Here is a 14,350-nt window from a genome sequence, read left to right on the forward strand (position 1 = left end):
TCTTTCACTGAGGAGAGGCTTCCGTCTGGCCACTCTGCCATAATGCCCAGATCGGTGGAGTGTTGCAGTGATGGTTGTCCTTCTGGAAGTTTCTCCCATCTGGAAGTTTCTCACAGGATCTCTGGAGCTCAGCCAGAGTGACCATCGGGTTCTTGGTCACCTCTCTTATCAAGGCCCTTCTCCCTCGATTGCTCAGTTTGGCCGGGCGGCCAGCTCTAGGAAGAGTCCTGGTTGTTCCAAACTTCTTCCATTTAAGAATTATGGAGGGCACTGTGCTCTTGGGAACCTTCAATGAAGCAGAATTTTTTTTGTAGGCTTCCCCAGATCTGTGCCTCGACACAATCCTGTCTCTGAGCTCTGCAGGCAGTTCCTTCGACCTCATGGCTTGGTTTTTGCTCTGATATGCATTGCCAGCTGTGAGACCTTATATAGACAGGTGTGTGCCTTTCCATATCATGTCCAATCAATTAAATTTACCACAGGTGGACTCCAATCAAGGTGTAGAAACATCTCAAAGATGATCAAGAGAAATGGAAGACACCTGATCTAAATTTCAAGTGTTATAGCAAAGGGTATGAATACTTATCTAAATGTGATATTTCAGTTTTTTCTTTTTAATAAATTTGCAAAACTTTCTAAAATCCTGTTTTCTCTTTGTCATTATGGGGTGTTGAGTGCAGATTGATGAGGGAAAACATGAATTTAAACGATTTCAGCATGAGGTTGCAACATAACAAAATGTGAAAAAAGTGAAGGGGCTGAATACTTTCTCAATGCACTGTACATAAACGAAAAAGATATATAGCATGATATCTCAAAAAGTCGTGTACGGATTCGGACGAAACATTGTGGATGAGTTGGTTAGACGACAAGGAACAAGCCGATGAGATTTTGGTTGAGGTCCGATCCTGATCTGACCTTTCTGTGAGATACCAAACGTAAACTGTCCATCCTGGTGGAGGTATGCGCTCTCTATACCGAGTGCCGTTCTCGTTCCACTCTGTCACTTCACTGTTCCATTGGCCTCTATCTTACAGCAGAAATTGAAGCAGGAAAAACCTGACCCCTCTTTTGTAAATTCATCCTGAGTGCTTTTAATTCGGAGAAATCTATCTTGAGATAAGGGTCATCATCTGATTCCTAAGTAACGTCTTTAATATAAACTAACTGGTCCACAATTTGCTGAGTTTCCGTTTGGATCGGGTGCATTTTAACCGGCAGCCCATGAAGTTGTCGATAAAAGGGCGCATGTTGTAAGAGCAATCAATGTTGACGTTGGAGATCTGGAATGTTTTGCTATCGAGGATTTCACGTGGCCTGGACTGGGCGGGGCTTTCACTGCCCACACACGTGGGAGGAGGGGCACATGGAATGAGAACAAATAAATAAAACGTTGAGACATTGGGAGGACGGGTCCACCCTGAACTAAGGCTGAGGTCGAGGCAATGGAGGGGTAGGTGAAATCTTTACTTTCATGTCGTTATTTGAAAAGGATTCCATGTGAAATCGATAATATTAATCGTAATATTAATAATTAAATCGTCCTAGGTGCCAATTTCTTTCTTGGAAGTCCTTGGTGTCCTTGTGTTTATACTTCTCCCACCTCCCCTCCCCTTCCCACGCCGCCGCCCCCCAAGACCTCTCCCTCCCACACATTCCCGATGTCCCTGCTCTTAAATGTTGTGTTTATGTGCTTCCCCTTCTCTCCCCATCTTGTCTACCGCATGATAAACCGCATGATAAACTGAACCGCATGATAAACCGCATGATAAAACATGATAAACCGTTTCTCAATGAACCGCATGATAAACTGTTATCACTGGAACAACATCTCTTTGGACTTGCCACATTTGATGACAAGAACGTCAGGCTGAACAGTTTGTTTTGTATCCCAATGATCGGCCGGATCTGGATTCGGACCTGAACCAAAATCTGATCGGCTTGTTTTTGTCACTTTACCAACTCGTCCACCAAGTTTAGTCATAACTCGTCCATAACCTTTTAAAATATCATGTTATATAACGCTTTTCACCTGATCTCTCAATGATGATGAATCACTTAAAAATTAAATAATTATCGTATCTGAATCCATATTCAGATCTTCACCAATACAATATCTAATCGATTTGTCCTTGTTAAACACCCAACCGGTCCACCAAGTTTCGTCCAAATCCTTCCATAAATTTTTGAGATATCGTGCTATGTATCGGTTTTAGCCCTATCACTCAATGGTGAAGAATCACTTAAAAATTCTACTAGCCGGATCCGAATCCATATTCAGATCTTCACCAAAATCTAAACATTTCGTCATTGTCACATACACTACTTCTCTGCCAAGTTTCTTCGGAATCCGTCCACAACCTTTTGAGATATCCTGTTCACAAACAGACAAACAAAGAAGAAGACGTCATGCAGAGCACGATACTTGCAAAATCCACGCCCAAAAAGGTTGCCATTGATCCATCAAATTGTCCATTTCTCTCATGATTAAAGTTGACAATCTTGATCAAAGCTCGGGTCTATTGGATGAAAAGTGACGATTTTTCAGATGAAAGGTGATGATTTTAGAAGTTTCACCTTGAGTTGACCTTTTGACCTTAAAAATAGTTGTTTTCCAAATTCATTGAAGCACTGTGCAATTGCTATATAATTTTCAAGTCAATCGGATGAAAGACAGTTTTTCAGATGAAAATTGATGATTTTGGAAGTTTGACCTTTGACCTTTTGACCTCAAAATAGTTGGTTTACCAATTTAGTGAGTCAATATACAAATGCTGTTCAATGTTCATGTCAACCAGATGAAAAATGGCGATTTTAGAAATATGACCTCCAGATGACCTTTGACCTTTGACCCCAAAATCAACACGCCTCTCAAATGTGACGACCTCTACAACTTGGTGAAGTTTCATGATAATCGGTTTCGAATTGTGACCTGTAGGCGAATGACAAACAGACAGACACATACAAACAGACATAATGAAACACGATACTTGGCAAAAGAGAAGAAAGTAGAATGGCAATCGGTAGAGCATCCTTTTGACTTCACAAATAATTGATGGTTGAAATCTGTGCCTGTTATGCAAATCGCCTTCAAATTTTAAGTTAATCGGATGGAAATTGACAATTTTATAAATCTGGCCTATGTTGACTTTTTGGCCTATGTTGACCTCAAAAATGTTGGTGGTTAGTTTCAGTCAGCTGATATGCAAATCCTATTCAGATTTCAAGTCAATCAGATGAAAATTGAGGATTTTAGAAATATGAAAAAGGTGGTTGACCTCTGGCCAAAGTTGACCTATTGGCCTATGCTGATCTTAAAAATAGTTGTTGGTTCAATGCAGTTAACTGATATGAAAATCCTATTCAAATTTCAAGTCATTCGGATGAAAATTGAGGATTTTGGAAATTAGAAAAAAGGGTAGAAATTTATCTTTATCAAAAACTCTTTTCCTCACTCTCCTTACTCTCCTTGCACTTCCCTCTCTCCACCCCACCTCCAGGAGTACCTCTGGCTACGGCGTCCTCTCTGCTCCCATCTTTTGTTCATATGTGTTTTGTACCATCCTCCAAACAGAGATGACTCCATTCACATCTCGCTGTCTGATAATATGGACCAACTTCTATCTACTCTGTGTCCGATGCACCCATTTTCTATTCATCAACGGTATGGACCTCAAACATCCAGGGCCTTCGGTCAAACTTGACTGATCTCTCCATACAGGTTGCTTCTGACAAGCCAGACTTGATCTGCTCAATATAAACTTTCCTCCTTCATTATGTCTCTGATTCCTTAATATCTCTCCCGGGTTACTCCCTCCTCCGGTGTGATAGACCTGAGCCTTGTCCTGGAGGTGGGGTTGCTATCTTTTTCAAAAACTCTCTTCCTTACTCTCCCTGCACTGCCCTCTCTCCACCTCACCCCCCAGGAGTACCTCTGGCTACGGTTTCCCCTTCGCTCCCACCTTTTGTTCATATGTGTGTTGTACCGTCCACCAAACAGTGATGACTCCATCTACATCTCGCTGTCTGATAACATGAACCAACTTCTATCCACTCATCCCAACTCCCTCTTCCTCATATGTGGTGACTTCAACTGTCATCATGCCAGTTGGCTGGGTGTGGGTACCTCTCTCACCAGCCATGGCAACTCAGCATAGGACTACTGCAACTCATTGGGACTGACACAATCTGTCAATTTCCCACCCTGGATCAATGGAGCATCTTCTCTTCCAGACTTGGTTATGACAAACTTCCCTGCAAATGTTTGCTGCTCTTCTTCTGCTCCAATTGGTTCAGTTGATAATTTGCTTGTTAAAGTGGATATCTCTCTGGCCAATCTCAGAGAGCCTCCTCAGCTCGACGAGTCTGGCATTTCACTCAGGACGACTGTCATGGTCTTCAAGCAGCGATTAATCATCTTGGCTGGTCTCCCATCTCTATCGCCTCTGACATCAACTCTTCCTGGGAATTCTTCCAAAGCAAACTGCTCTCTCTCATGCACAGATTTATCCCATCTCGTCTTCAGTTTTCATACCCTTCCTCCCGTCCATGGTACACTGAATCTTGTGGTGAGGCAATTGCCCTGAAACAACTTGCCTTTGCCTCTTGGAAGGCTAATCCAACGGAAGGCAATCTCAGTTCCTTCCACCAAGCTCAGAACAAGCGTGTGTCTTCCCTCAGGAGAGCCAGGAAACAATATCTCTCGACTCTCAAGACTGAACTGTCAAACCTGTCTCCTTCCTCCAAATCCTGGCAGCGTCTTGTCAAATCTGTTTCTGGTGTTTGTTCCCCCTCCATCCCCTCACTTACCTCAAATGGCTACACAGTTGACACCACACATGAAAAAGCTGAATGCCTCAACACTGTGTTTGCCTCAAAATCTTGTGTCCCAAACCCTTGTTTTTGAAATACAGACAAAGAGGTCTGTATTTCAAAAAAGTGGATCTGAGGTGAATTAACAGGGGTAGAAGAGATCAAGGTTTTGGATGGGGGAAGACAAGAGATGGTGGTGAACAGCTGTTCTAAAGACCTGGAGGTGGAGTGGGATTGAAGAGAGTGAGGGAGTTTGTTCCAGAGGTGGGAGTAAAGAGGAATGAAGGAGTGAAGGTGAGCAGAGAGTCTTGATTTTGGCAATTTCACCAGAAGAGGGTTACTGGCAGATCTTGTGCGACCTGCAGGAATATTTGGGGGAGAGAGCACAGATAGAGCTGGGGGAGCAAGGCCAGATAGTTCGTAGAAGACAGAAAGACCACCTACCTGGCTGCGGTGAGTGAGTGAAAGGCCCTCGGAGTTAGATTCATCGCGGGAGAATCCAATGATTCTGAAAGCTTTGGTTTCAACGGCGTGAAGACGAGCAAGGTGTGAGGCAGGAGCACCAGCCCAGAGGGGAGAACAGTATTCCATTGAACTGCGGCTTAAAGCCTTGTATGTGGTGAGGAGCTCAGGTGTGCCAAGGAAGGACTTCACACGATGAAGGATGCCTAGTCGGTGACTGGCTTTGGAGGCCAGCTTGGAAATGTGGTTTTCCCAGGAAAGATCATTGGAGATAGTGAGACCCAAAAGCTTGAGTGACAGAATTTCTTGGAGAGGATTGTTCAGAAAGTAGAATGGAGGGTTGTCCAGTCGGTCTTTTTGGAGAGACATGGTAAGAGTGTGAGATTTGTCAGGATTGAAAGACATGTTCCACTTGTTTGACCAGTCTGTGATTTTGTCCAGGTCTGCAGAGAGTGAGGAGGCTGCAGACTGCTGATCTGAGGGATGAGGAATGGAGCGGCAGAGAGTGGAGTCATCAGCAAAGAGAAAGAGGATTTTTAAGAGAGTCAGAGAGATCATTGATGAAGACCAGAAAAAGCACAGGGCCCAGAACACTGCCTTGGGGAACTCCAGCCTGAACAGGATTGGGAGATGAGAGAAACCCATTTAGGGTCACACGTTGACTACGACCAGAGAGGAAGTCCGCAAGCCATGCGTGGAGATTTCCATGGATACCATAGGAGGAGAGTTTCGTGAGCAGAGCTGGGTGCCAGACCATATCGAAGGCACGTGATATGTCAAAGGAGACAGCTCTGATTTCCTGTTTGGCATTGAGGACCTCCATCCATTGTTGAGACAGCAGAAGCAGCATGTCCAGAGTAGAGTGACCTGGTTTGAAACCAAATTGATGATCAGAGGTCAATCCATTGGAGAAGAGGAAAGATTTGATATCCGAAGCAATGATGGATTCCATGACTTTGCTGATAATTGGGAGAAGGCTGATTGGTCTGTCGTTGCAAGGATCTGTTTTTGCACATTTTTTGTGTAAAGCGGTAATGTTGGCTGATTTCCAAACTGATGGCAGATGACCTTGAGCAAAAGAGAGGGTGAAGAGAACAGAGAGAGGGAGTGAAAGAGTGGAAGAGCAGGATTTTAGGACCCGTGGGCTGATGCTGTCTGGTCCAGTTGCAGAATCAGAGTCGAGGATTGACAAAAACTTCTCCACCTTGTCAGGAGAGAAGGACACAGAGTCCAGGAGCAGCTGGGTACGACTGGGTACGCCTGGTACAGAGAGGGATGGGTTGGGGACACAAGAATTTGAGGCAAACACAGAGTTGAGGCCTTTTCACATGTGGAGTCAGCTGTGTAGCCGTTTGAGGTAAGGGAGGGCCTTGAAGGGGAACAAACACCAAAAACAGATTTGACCAGACGCCACTAGGATTTGAGATATTTTGAAGATAAAGAGGGAGACAGGTTTGAGAGTTCAGTCTTGAGAGTGGAGAGATATTGTTTCCTGGCTCTCCTGAGGGTGGACACACACTTGTTCCGGGCTTTGTGAAAGGAAATGAGATTGCCTTCCATTGGATTTGCCTTCCAGGAGGCGAAGGCAAGTTGATTTGGGCAACTGCCTCACTACAAGATTCCGTGTACCATGGATGGGAGGAGGGTCTGACATCTGAAGACGGGATGGGATAAATCTGTGCATGAGAGAGAGCAGTTTACTTTGGAAGAATTCCCAGGATGAGTTGATGTCAGAGGCAGTAGAGATGGGAGACCAGTCCAGATGATTTATGGCTGCTTGAAGACCGTGCGAGTTGGCCTGAGTGAAATGCCAGACTCATCAACGCTGAGGAGGCTCTCTGAGAATGACCAGAGAGATATCCACTTTAACAAGCAAATGATCAGCTGAACCAATTGGAGCAGAAGAAGAGCAGCAGGCATTTGCAGGGAAGTTAGTCATAACCAAGTTTAGAAGAGAAGATGCTCGATTGACTGAGGTCTGGGTCGGGAAATTAACAGATTGTGTTAGACCCAATGAGTCACAGAAGTCCTTTGCTGAGGTGCCATGGCTGGTGAGAAAGGTACCCACACCTAGCCAGCTGTCATGATTGCAGTTGAAATCACCACATATGAGGAAGAGAGAGTTGGGATGAGTAGATAGAAGTTGGTTCATGTTATCAGACAGCGAGATGTAGATGGAGTCATCACTGTTTGGTGGACGGTACAACACACATATGAACAAAAGGTGGGAGCGAAGGGGAAACCGTAGCCAGAGGTACTCCTGGGGGGTGAGGTGGAGAGAGGGCAGTGCAGGGAGAGTAAGGAAAAGTTTTTGAAAAAGATAGCAACCCCACCTCCAGGACAAGGCTCAGGTCTATCACACCGGAGGAGGGAGTAACCCGGGAGAGATATTAAGGAATCAGAGACATAATGAAGGAGGAAAGTTTATATTGAGCAGATCAAGTCTGGCTTGTCAGAAGCAACCTGTATGGAGAGATCAGTCAAGTTTGACCGAAGGCCCTGGATGTTTGAGGTCCATACCGTTGATGAATATAAAATGGGTGCATCGGACACAGAACAGGTGGGGGGGGGGGGGGGGGGGGCGGGAGGGGTAGGGTAAGATGTGGAAGAGGAGGAGGAGGAGGTAGGGAGAGCTGTTGAAAGTGTGTCAGAGATTTCAGAATAGCTAGGAGAAAGGGAAGGATGAGGCGGACAAAAGGTTTGATGGTGATTGGGTGAGGCACAGTGAGGTGTTGTTTGAGGGGGGGGGGGGGGGGAGCAGAGCGAGGAAGAAAGTTGGGGGAGATGGAGGTGAGTTGGAAGGGAGAAGAAGCGGGGAGGATGCTTTGAGGGGGAGGGGTGAGAGGGGAGAATTGGAGAAAAATGGAGGGTGGGGAGATTAGATTAGGAGGGGAGGGGGGAGGGGGGAGTTAGGAGGGGAGGGGCAAGGGGGGAGTTTAGGAGTGGAGGGGCGAGGGGGGAGTTTAGGAGGGAAGGGGCGAGGGGGGAGTTTGGAATGGGAAGAGCGAGGAGGGAGTTTAGGATGGGAGGGGTGAGGGGGGAGTTTAGGAGGGGAGGGGTGAGGGGAGAGTTTGGAATGGGAGGGGTGAGGGGGGAGTTTAGGAGGGGAGGGGCGAGGAGGGAGTTTATGAGGGGAGGGGTGAGGGGGGAGTTTAGAATGGGAGGGGTGAGGCGGGAGTTTAGGAGTGGAGGGGGTAGGGGGTGGTTTAGGAGGGAAGGGGCAAGCGGGAGATTTGAAAGGGTTCGGGGAGATTAGGAGAGGAGGGGTGAGTTTGGATTTTAGAAAGTGTTGTACAATTAATGGAAAACGAACATTTATTGCAAAATGAGTTTCTTTTTGATTTTCGAGTCCGAGATCCGTTTGAAAACTTTGGAGGAGGGGTGGAATGCAGGTGAGTTTAGGGAATGTGGGAAGGAGGAACTGTAAGAGATGGAATTTTTTTTTGAAATGAAGAGATTTGGTGAGCAAATCGAAAACAGCCTTTTAAAGAAGAAAAAGAAAAGTGTGTTATAATATACAACAGAATACAACACTTCAGGGGAAAGTTTAAACATTTTTAAACTAAACCATGAAAACTATCTGGGGAAATGGGGGTGAAACACGTGGTCGAAGAACGAATGAACGAACAAGAACAAAGAAGGAATTATTATTATTATTTTTTGAGTTAAGATTTTAAACAAGGAAGTATGGGGTGAAAAGACTGGGAAAAACTGAGAGATCGAAAGTAAATGGACCACAAACAACTGCTGAGAGAAAACAAAGCCTCAAGGCAGGAAACTTAAAATACGAGGCCTCAAAAACACAGCACGAAATAACCGACGATTTTATACAGGTATGCACGATTTACACCGAGATCTTCCTAGAGACACACAGTAGGTACACACACCGTAAAATAAAAGTACAGTTTTGACAAAAATATAAACGGGAACAATAACTTAACTTTGATAGCGTGGAGAGCACGGAGATCTTGGAAAAAACGCAGCCTCGCCGGAAAAACTGGAAGCGGAGGTCAAAAAACCGGAAGCGGCGGCTTCTCTCTCTCCCCCCATCTTGTCTCCCGCTCCCTTTTTTGTATGTTTTGTTTGTCCATTTGTTTTTATGTGATTAATGTTAGCTCTTACATGAGCCTCGATCTTGTATACAAAAAAAAGAAAAAAAGTTGATCTGTTGACCTAAAAAAATATAGGATTTTGTCGGACCACAAACTCTACCGTTTGTTGAAGTTTCTTGAAGATCAGTTTAAAATTGTGACCTGTGGGCAAGTATAAGTTAGCGGACACAACAAACACACACACAAACAAACACACACAAACCGGAGTGATCAACATACTTGTGAAAAAAAAAAAATTGCCAAGTAATAACAAACTCAGCCAAACGAACAAACAAACAAACAGACAGACAGACGTTTTTGGCCGTAACTCCCAATGGTGAAGAATCACTGAAAACATTCTAGTAGCCGGACCCGAATGCGGATCTTCACCAAAATTTCGTCCTTGTGACATACGCTACATTTCTGCCAAATGTCGTCTGAATCCATCCACAACTTTTTGAGATATGTTGTTCACAAACAAACTAACTAATAGACAAACAGACAAACAGACAGGGGTGAAAACATAACCTCCATCCACCTTCGGTGGCGGAGGTAATTAATCAATTCCTTGGTGTACAACGGCTAATAATTATCAGATACTATAGGGGCTACCTGGTGCTGCCTGGAGGGGAAATGGGTGGGGAGTGGGATATGCCTGGAGGGGAAGGGCTGGGTGAGCTTTTCGCTGCGGTGGTTTCGGGGTAAGTTGGACATTGAAAAGCAGTGTAGGTGTTGGCCTCATGGTGGTTACCTTTTTCCCCTACGGGCCAGTGGAAGGCCTGCCCACCCACCCAGACCCCACATCCCATTCTATACTTTTGTTGCCTGTGGGACCAATCATTAGTCGCCGTCAGAGATAATTATATTGGTTCCGCCCCTTTTGGCTTTATTAGCTACCTGTGCAAGCATATCGGGAGATTACTATTGCTTGGGTCCTCTGCTATAGTACTTCCTGGTTGCCGCAGCTAAGGTGCTGTGCTTGGTTGCATCGGCTCAAAAAGTGTATTTCCGAGTTTTGGTACTCTCCAGTGAATTCCTGGCTGTCCAGTGGGTGTGTGCATGCAACCGACAGACGAAGGTAGGCTTGCATCGAGTATGCGGCGCCATTTTGTTCTTTTGATAGGTTTTATTACTTGGCTGCTATTCGTCGTTTGGGATATTCTTCAGTTTAATAAAGTGTTGTATTGTGCTCTCCTACCAAACTTTCAAATAAATTCTATTAATTTGAAATCTCTGTTTGTTCAGTGAATTGAACGCTTACCTTTGGGGAATTGCTTTCAAATTACTTATTTAGGGTGTCCTACCCCATATGGGCGGAGTGGTGTAGTCTGTAGACACGCTACCAGGAGCCCTGGACTCCCCTGGGTGTCACACTTTATAAAGTGTCTTTTGGTGGCCTCAAAACGGACGCCAAGGGAAACGATCGACAGCTTAAAACCTTATTCAGGTTCTGATGTGTTGACACCGAAAAGTTGGGGCCTCTAGGTGCACATGAAATGGTGTTCTGCCGTGAAAGACTAACGTACAAACAAATAAACAAGCAACACTTTTAAATATTTTGAAGATAAAGGGCAGGTTATTTTTCATGTCATGAAATGTGTACACAGATTACAGTCGGAGGATACTTTGAGCTGTGTCCACAGATCCCCACACAAGCAGATGTTGAGATGGGATTTGCACCCAGCACACGTACCCTACACGATACCCCACAATCCATTCATTTATTGGTACTAGGGCATGCCCGTACTATATATATAAGCTAGGACGTGTCCGTACGTGGGTGCCCGTTCCTTGCCAAAAAAAAAAAAAAAAAAAATTTGTGTAGGGGTGTGTGTGTGTAAACATCCTAGGGCGTGCCCGTACGTGGGTGCAAAAAAACATGCGTGCAAACAACAACAACAAAAAAAAACTTTGAAACCACGTGGCAGTAACGACCACAGAACCCCCCCCCCTCTATTTACATGAATGGTTTGGTCCATTCGCAACGACCACAGAACCCCCCCCCCCTCTATTTACATGCAATGGTTTGGTCCAAAGCGAACGGTTTGGTCCATTCGATGTGATTCGATGATTCGATGTGAATGGTTTGGTCCATTCGCAACGACCACAGAACCCCCCCCCTCTATTTACATGAATGGTTTGGTCCATTCGCAAAGCCAAAGCGAACGACCACAGAACCCCCCCCCCCTCTATTTACATGAATGGTTTGGTCCATTCGCAAAGCCAAAGCGAACGACCAAAGAACCCCCCCCCCCCTCTATTTACATGAATGGTTTGGTCCATTCGCAACGCCAAAGCGAACGGCGAACGGCTAAATCGCCATAGCTCGGTAAGTACTTGTCCGATTAATTTAAAACCTTGAAAAGGCACATCCTCGGGTCCCCAGCAATATACCTGGCAAGTTTCAAGTATATCGGACCGGTAGTTGTCGAGAAACAGCGGTCACAGACAAACAGACAAACGTACAAACGTACAGACAGAGATTACTGGAATTATAGATAGATGGTGTCATGGTTAGAACACAGAATGTAAACGAATAAACCAAACATTTAGACACAGGGTGTTTGGAGCATCCGCTCTGAATATGGGAGGTCGGCTGTTCGTACCTCGGCCAAGTCATACCAAAGACTTCAAAACGTGCTGCTTCCTTGCTTGATGCTCGATATTCAAAAAGGATAGAGCACGGACAAACAACCATGAGTTGGTAACAATGGCACAGCCTTTTGATGGTCAGGCCTGCATCGAAGTTCCTTGCAAGGGAACTCGTGGTATTGTTAATCCCATTAAATTAGAGACAGAACACAAACGGATTGAGCAGTTTACTTGTTTGGCAAGTTTAATCCTGCAGAGAATCCTCGGTTACACACATTTCATATTGAAACCTTGTCTTCATATTTTGTTTCCTCTTTATATTCCATTCCCTTACACCCATTACGTGTTCAGTGCAACACATCAATCCACTCCTCCCTTCTTGCTTCATCGAGCCAAGTTGGTTGATATTGATGGCGTACCCATGAATGAATATTTTGCATCTAATTGGGAGAAGAAAAGCAACTTCCAAGCTCGACCGGATGATGTTCTTGTGCTCACCTATCCCAAATCAGGTGAGGTTCTAATTTCTCACACCCTAAACACCAAAACATTTTACTTTATAAGAATAAAGCTTGTATTTAATATATTTTATTCATGGTACAAGGATGTGATAGCATGGTTAATCGAGTGAATGAAATCCGAGGACTTCGAGTGATCAAAGGAAGTTCTTAAACATCATGTCAAAAAGTTTTGCTTCTTCTTGTCTTATCTCCGTTGAGTCAGCATCTGCAGGCGAGCTGTACTCTGGCAAATTTGTGAGGGATGACATCACAGTTCCCTATAGGTTAGAGCAGGAATTTGTAATTTGTTCACAGTACTGGCAATAGCTCAGCTATTCTTCGCAAACGACACCATGGCCTCATTAATGTCCACCAGCTAATGCCAGCAGATGGGTCGTCCAGTTAAACATCCACCAATGGGACAGAACAGTGATGCCTCGCCTTGTCTGCGAAGTACCTGGATGATTTATTGACTCAAATGTAAAAATAAAACTGATAGTAAACTCGAAGGAATCTGAAAATGCAAAGCCCGTCCGCGTCCGCTTTGTTTTCAGCCTTTTTTCTTTTTTTCTTTTTTGTATACAGGAGCGAGGCTCGTGAAAGAGCTAACATTTATCACACAAAGAAAAATCTAACGGACACACAAAACATATAATAAGGGTAGAGGTAGACAAGATGGGGAGAGAAGGGGAAACATACTTACACAACATTTGAGAGCAGGGACATCGGGAGATCTGTGGGAGGGCTTGGGGTGGGGGAGGCGTGGGAAGGGGGGAGGGGTGGGAGAAGTATAAAACACAAGGACTTCCAGGAAGGAAGTTGGTATTTCAAAAAAGTGAATCTGGGGTGAAATTAGCGGGGGTAGAAAAGATCAAGGTTTTGGATGGGGGAAGATAAGAGATGGTGGTGAACAGCTGTTTTAAATACCTGGAGAGAGGAGTGGGATTGAAGAGAGTGAGGGAGTTTGTTCCAGAGGCAGGAGAAAAGAGGAATGAAGGAGTGAAGTGCAGAGAGTCTTGATTTTGGCAGTTTAACCATAAGAGGGTTGCAGGCAGATCTTGTGCGACCTGAAGGAATATTTGGGGGCAGAGCCCAGAGAGAGCTGGGGGAGCAAGGCTGGAGAGGAGTCGGTAGAAGACGGAAAGACCACCAACCTGCCTGCGGTGAGTAAGTGAAAGGCCCTCGGAGATAGCTTCATCGCAGGAGATTCCAATGATTCTGAAAGCTTTGGTTTCAACAGCGTGAAGCCGAGCTAGGTGTGAGGCAGGAGCACCGGCCCAGAGGGGAGAGCAGTATTCCATTGAGCTGCTGATGAAAGCCTTGTATGTAGTGAGGAGCTCAGGTGTGCCAAGGAAGGACTTCGCACGATGGAGGATGCCCAGTCGGCGACTGGCTTTGGAGGCCAGACTTGAAATAGGGTAGAGGTAGACAAGGGGTACATGGGAAGGTTTTAGGGATTAAGAACATTCATAGGGTAGGGGGAGGACCACAGCCTTCTTCTTTTGTATGCTAAACATGATGAAAACAGATAAGAATATACAAAAATTGACGATTTTAGGCGATCTTAACTTTTTGACCTCAAAAGCAATATGCGTCAGTGACCTAATATGGAAACCCTGCTCAACTGTCGAGTTATTCGGATGAAAATTGATGATTTTATGCAACTTTAACCTTTGACCTTTTGGTCTCAAAAGCAATCGGCTTCTAGCTTTTGATTGGTGAACCAATTCAGTGACCCAATATGCAAATTCTTAAAGTTTCAGTCCGATCGTATGAAAATTGACAATTACATGTGATGCTGACGTACTTTTTGACCAAATTATTAATTTGACCTCATTATTCTCATAATAAAGCTTTGTTGAAAATTTGATGACAAAAAAAAAAGGTAAAAAA

The 14,350-nt window shown here is 44.8% G+C and overlaps 1 protein-coding gene across 2 annotated transcripts in view; it reads left to right on the forward strand.

Annotated features, from left to right (window-relative positions):
- The first annotated feature begins 1,413 nt into the window (after positions 1–1,413).
- LOC144893320 (sulfotransferase 1B1-like) overlaps positions 1,414–14,350 on the forward strand; it is a 74,793-nt gene continuing 61,856 nt past the window's right edge. For both annotated transcript variants that reach the window (XM_078783674.1, XM_078783675.1), the window contains exons 1-2: positions 1,414–1,453; positions 12,309–12,469. In XM_078783674.1, coding sequence (XP_078639800.1) covers positions 1,446–1,453; positions 12,309–12,469 — 169 coding nt within the window. In that variant the 5' untranslated portion in view covers positions 1,414–1,445. The remainder of the gene's footprint in view (positions 1,454–12,308; positions 12,470–14,350) is intronic.

The sequence above is a fragment of the Myxine glutinosa genome, chromosome 8 (assembly GCF_964187855.1).
Source record: "Myxine glutinosa chromosome 8, kmMyxGlut1.1, whole genome shotgun sequence".
Taxonomy (NCBI): domain Eukaryota; kingdom Metazoa; phylum Chordata; class Myxini; order Myxiniformes; family Myxinidae; genus Myxine; species Myxine glutinosa.